Source organism: Galeopterus variegatus, unplaced genomic scaffold, assembly GCF_000696425.1.
Source record: "Galeopterus variegatus unplaced genomic scaffold, G_variegatus-3.0.2 Scaffold4307, whole genome shotgun sequence".
Classification (NCBI taxonomy): Eukaryota; Metazoa; Chordata; class Mammalia; order Dermoptera; family Cynocephalidae; genus Galeopterus; species Galeopterus variegatus.
In genome coordinates, this window is record NW_007730418.1 from 61,921 (window position 1) to 67,784 (window position 5,864).

The 5,864-nt window shown below is 33.6% G+C and overlaps 1 protein-coding gene across 1 annotated transcript in view; it reads left to right on the plus strand.

Moving 5' to 3' along the window:
- The first annotated feature begins 4,873 nt into the window (after window positions 1–4,873).
- The window catches only part of RLIM (ring finger protein, LIM domain interacting), a 5,002-nt gene continuing 4,011 nt past the window's right edge, over window positions 4,874–5,864 (plus strand). The window contains exon 1 of the mRNA XM_008587231.1: window positions 4,874–5,048. Coding sequence (XP_008585453.1) covers window positions 4,886–5,048 — 163 coding nt within the window. The 5' untranslated portion in view covers window positions 4,874–4,885. The remainder of the gene's footprint in view (window positions 5,049–5,864) is intronic.

The window sequence follows — 5,864 nt, forward strand, 5'->3', positions numbered from 1 at the left end:
CGATCCGTTGCCGGGCATGAAAAAAAAAAAAAAAAAAAAAAAAAAAAAAAGAAGTTCTCAACACTGACTACACAGTAGAATTACCTGTGGAATTTTTAAAATATCTATGTCTGGTCAACCCCAGAGAAGGCTCCCCAGGCGATTCTAATGTACAAGCCAAGGTTGAGAACCATCCCTATGTAAAGCAAGTAAGATTACTTTGGCAGTGAGCCCTACTTCTGGCAATCTTATTTTCTTCTACATGTTTGCAGTATATCTGACAGTCTATTGTAGAATTTTCCCTTAGGTTTATTGTCAGATTTTACTGTTGTATAGTTTGTAGACCTCATTTTTTAAAAAGATCGGATCATTCTTTAAATCTAGTGTATTAGCATCTCTCCTGTTCTCTGTGATATCTCAAAGATTATCATTAGAAGTTGTGCAGTCTTGGCTTTTGATTCTCTCTGCAAAGTTTGTTTTTTCCACTCTTGCCAGTTGGAAGGTGGTTCTCGTTGAATAAATAGAAACAAAATAGACGTTGAGTGACTACCTTCTGTCTTCTGTTAGTGTACCAAACCCCACCCCCCCATATACTTGGTACAAGACCACTTTATTGTTTTAGATTCTGTTTTTTAAATCTTAAGCATATTTTTGCAATTTTCTATTATCTTTTGGTTCATGTCCTTCAAATCTCAGAACTTATCAGATATTTTTGCCTTCTTTGGAAGCTTTATATTTTTAAAGCTTTTTAACCCTACAGTTTTTTCAGAACTATTTACTGATCTTCCAGAAGTGGATTTTGTCCTAACATTCATGTTATTGTTCAAAGTACAGGTTGAGTATTCTTTCCTCGAAATGCTCGGGACCAGAAGTGTTTTGGATTTTCTCAGATTTTTGAATATTTTCAGAATACATACCTATTGAGCATCCCTAATCTGAAAATCTGAAATGTTCCAATGAGATTTCCTTTGAATATCATGTTGGTACTCAAAAAGTTTCAGATTTTGGAAGCATTTCAGATTTTCGGATTAGGGATGCTCAAGCTTTATTAACTACTTTAAAAACATAAGTCAGATGTTACTGGTGGTTTTCCTTGGTTTGAGGGATTATGGCTGAAGTTTCTTTTTCCTTTGTGCTTTTCTGTATTTTTTAAAATCAGCTGCTTTTACCATTTCTTTTTCTTTCTTTCTTTCTTTTTTTTTTTTTTTCCTTCCTCCCTGGAGAAAGAAAGCTTTTACAATTTCTAATACCAAATTATATTACTTGAGATGTGTGTGGAAAAATTTGGCTTCCTTTTGTTGTTGTTGTTGTTTTTAAGGGGCCTGGCTCATATAACTTTTATGGGTGTTTAAGCTGCTGATTTCTAGTCTTCTCATAGTTTCAAGTTATTATATATAAAAACAGCATTTGTCAGAAACTTCTATAGTCTTACCAAGATTAAGGAATCTTAATCATATGAGATTAGAAAACTCTTTCTGAAAATATTATCTTCCTCTCTCCCCTTCCTTGACATGCTCATCATATTTGTTTAAACAATGATAGGATAGTTCTAAGAACAATAATTTAAGGAAAACAGAATGGAGATCTAGATGTGCTCTTGTATAGATTAAAATTTATTTAGGCTCAGCAAGCAGGCAGAGTTTGCAAGGTAGGCTTCTTTGTGTTTTTATATCTGGAATAGGGTTTGTTTTTATTTTTCTCTTTAGGATTGATTGTGAACATTCTGGTATTTCATATGTTGTGTGTGGGGTTAAATCTTAGTATCAATATAAACTACCTTTTTTCCACAAATCAAATTTTCATGTTGTCCTAGTCTGTTTGGGCAGCTATAATGGAATATCATAAACTGAGTGACGTATAAAATAAAATTTATTTTTCACAGTTCTGGAAATTGGGAAACTCAAGATGTAGGTGCCAGCAGTTATGGTGTCTTTTGAGGGTCTGATTCCTCATAGATAGCTGTCTTCTCACTGCAACCTCACATGGCAGAAGGGGCAAATGAGCTCTCTGGAGACTGTTTTATAAGAGAACTAATCCCATTCATGAGAACTCCACTCTCATGACCTAATCGCTTTCCAAAGGCCCCAACTCCTAATACCATCATTTTAGGGGTTAGTATTTCAACATGTCACTTTTTGGGGGGATACAGACATAGTCATACCGTGGCACATACATTCATGGAATTAAATTTTGTTTTGTCAGTGTGAACTTAAAGTAAATCTGGGGTTGGAAGGAAAAGAATTAGAGAATTAAAATTTTTGTTTGGATATTTATTTATGTTTGTTTACTACCATTGTTCTTCATTAGTGTGGTTGAGAGTGTGTGGAAATCTGCCAATATTTAAATTCCTTAAGTTTATACAAATACTGAATGGTAAATAAGAATTTTTGGCTAAGATTATGTATTACCTAGAGCAGGGGTTGGTATACTTTTTCTGTAAAAGGCCAGATAGTAAATATTTTAGGCTTTGCAGATCAAAAAGCAAAACTGAGCATACTATGTAGTTACTTATATAAAAAGAGAGAAGCCAAATTTCGATAAGGTTTTTTTGATAAACCTCAAAATGTAATGATAATAATCGAGTACAATGTTTTGCAGCATAGGTTTACTAATGAGAAGAATGACATTCTTTTGGGGGGGTGGGTAACATTTTGCTTAATCGGGTTTCAAAGTTAGTGATCCTTACCAATCATTTGCAAATGTTCATCTGTTGTTGCGGGTTTGTAGGGAAATTTTATATATTTCCACTTTGAAAATGTCTTTTCATGCATATCGATACTGCTGTCTTAAGCAATCCCCAAGCATGTGATTTTAATGAAGCATGTTCATTCCTTAGAGGGTATTTGTAGAATTTTGTTAGATTCTTCTCTTACTATTTACCTTTTAGCATATTATTATACTGTGGAGTTATCACTTCCATTTGAGCATTACATGGAAGCTCCTCAGTTGCACAATTAAATGGATTTTGAAATTAGGAAATTTCCTTTGCCTTTTACATTGGGGTCCCAAAAAATGATTCTGGAATTATAGTTTGAGCTCAGAAAATATATCTGCTGCAAATTTGTGTGGGAATGGAGCTCTCATTCCTTTGATAGCACAAGAAGTGCATAAAGCAGCTTGACATTACTTGTAATACTAGTGTTAATTGTTGAAATGACTTTACCACAGTTTAAGTTTTACATATAAGCATCATGTGCCTTATTTTAGGTTAGATTCGTTAAGAGAAACTTTATCAAGTCTGCAGCAAAAGCTAATTTCCCAAGCCATTAATTGTTTGACAATAGTGATTGAGGGTAGTTTTTCTCACTCAGAAAAAAACTTTCATCTTTGCCTTGAGTACAACAGATCATAATAAAACCGTACCAATGTTAAGCCATCAAAATGCTGTGTGGTAGAAATTCAGGATTTGTAACAAAAATTCATAGAACTAATGATGGTTAAGTCCATGAGTGACATTTACCATTGACATTCTGGTTCAATAATATGATAGATTCAAATATTTTCTGCAAAGTACTTGCTGATGAATAATATAATGAATAACCATAGACTTTAAATACCTCATTTTCATAAGCTTTATAAATTTGTCTATTTAGGACTTTTTCTACTCCACACATTTTTACCATTTCGTTGTGACACATCTTAGCAGATTCTGCTTTGGGTTGTGCTGAATTAGTAATATCTTAGATTCTTTGAAAATATTCTCATCTGTGGTTGTTTCATGCAGACTGTCTGTAGAGGCTATGCCTGCAGTTAGTTCAAGCTCCTTGAATAATCAACACTTGGCTCTTTGAATAAACAACAACTGAATAGTGTCATTTACATTTGTGGACTCATCCGGAGCCAAGGGGAAAACCACTCCATTATTTGCCATGTTTTTCAATCGATTAGTGACATTGCTTCCAGTATCCTCAACTTTTCCTACAACTGTAGTCACCAAACGGCCAATGTTCTTAAACAAGTTTATTTTCTCTCTACACATTTCTTCAGCTTCTGTACTCAAACACAATTTACTAACTCACAATTGAGAAATGGCTTTCCTTGCTTAGCCAACAAGTGAACCACTTGGAAACTTTGGTTGAAGCCTCATTTTCATTTTTTGTGTGTGAAGAAATATTTTGTGATGTATTTTATTTTAAATTTTCTAGTTTTTCAGACTAGCTTTCTTATGAATTGGGAGTATTGTGACTAGTGTCTAGTCTAATAATGTCAGTGTATACACAGTTATAGTGTCTTTGCATAATAAATGCAATCTTTGCCATCAAATCTGACTGATAACAAAAATCTATCCTCTGCTGTGCCTTTAAGTGTGACATTCAAAGTCTGCTTTTCTCTTTGTTTGACATGATGAGTGTCTACCAGTAATTTAAGGGAATGTCACAGTATGGCACTTGAAATATTGTTGAGTTATAACTGCATCACTGCAGTTTACAGTATGTAGAGAAGCAGTGCAAAGCAGTGAGAGTGCCACATACAGTCTATCACAACTGCTCAACTCTGCCATTACAGCATGAAAGCAGTCATAGATGATGTGTAAATGAATGTGTATGGCTGTGTCTTAATAAAACTTTGTCAGCACTGAAATGTGAATTTCATATGATTTCACACAACAAAATATTCTCTTTAACCCTTTAAAAGTGTAAAAACCATTATTAAATTGCAAAAAGAATAAAAGCAGACAACAGGGCTATAGTTTGTCAGCCCCTGAAATAGACTTTTCCTAATATAACAGTGCTTTTTAGGAGTTTTTCTGTTTCAAAATTTCATTCATGTGAGGTCTTAAAATCAACATCTCAACCTGCATTCTGGATTTTCACATAATTAAAACTTGTGTAGAACATGTAGTGACTTTTGTTTTCAAGATTGGTCTCCTTTCTTCTTTTAGGTAACTTTCCACTTGTTCATCAAGATGGAAAACTCAGATTCTAATGATAAAGGTGATCAGTCTGCAGCACAGCGCAGAAGTCAGATGGACCGATTGGATCGGGAAGAAGCTTTCTATCAGTTTGTAAATAACCTGAGTGAAGAAGATTATAGACTTATGAGAGATAACAATTTGTTAGGCACCCCAGGTATGCTACATGTAATTCAAGGATTTATGTATGTAATTTCCTGGGTTTTAAAAACAAAACAACAAAAAAAAAAAACTTTTAAAAATCTTGTTTCTTTAGCCATTATGTAATATGATTATTTAATACAGTGTATATCGAGTGCCATTTGCTGCTGTACTTATTACCTGATTCTTTTGACTCATATTTGGAATTATCCTATCTCAGAGATGATTAAGTTATGAAATTTTCGTAAACTGAATGGAAAAGAATGGAGCTGAATGATCTTTTTGTTCTTAGTTAACTTTACTTAATTTATGAGACATGGATCCAAGAGTGGAACAGCTAATGTGAACTTCAGTTCCTAAGGCATATTTATTCTATTTTGTCATCTCTGATTTTCTGAATTTATCCCCACTGTAATCCTCCAGACCTAGCCTTGGGTAAAATGGCAATTAGAATTTTGTGCTTAGTTATTCTCTTTTACCCTACTAAGTTCTGTTTGATCCTAGTTAAAACTCAGTATTTGTCTTCCTCATTTATATTTAATTCTACGAACCTTTGGGTGATTACCGAAATTTTAAAAGGTAAGGTTTTAGCATGACTTTTAAGAGAGGGGGAGCACATTTTGAGCCAACAGCACCAGACTTGAATCAGAAATCCTTAGTTCTGGCCCAGCTGTTATTCAGTGTAGCTTCTAACAAGTAAGTCTCTCACTCATTTCCTCATTTTAAAATGCACGTAACAATAAGTACCTCCCAGAGTTGCAATTTTTAAATATTACATATTACAAAAGTACTTTCTTTTTTTTTTTTTTTTTTTTTTTTTTTTTTTTTTTTT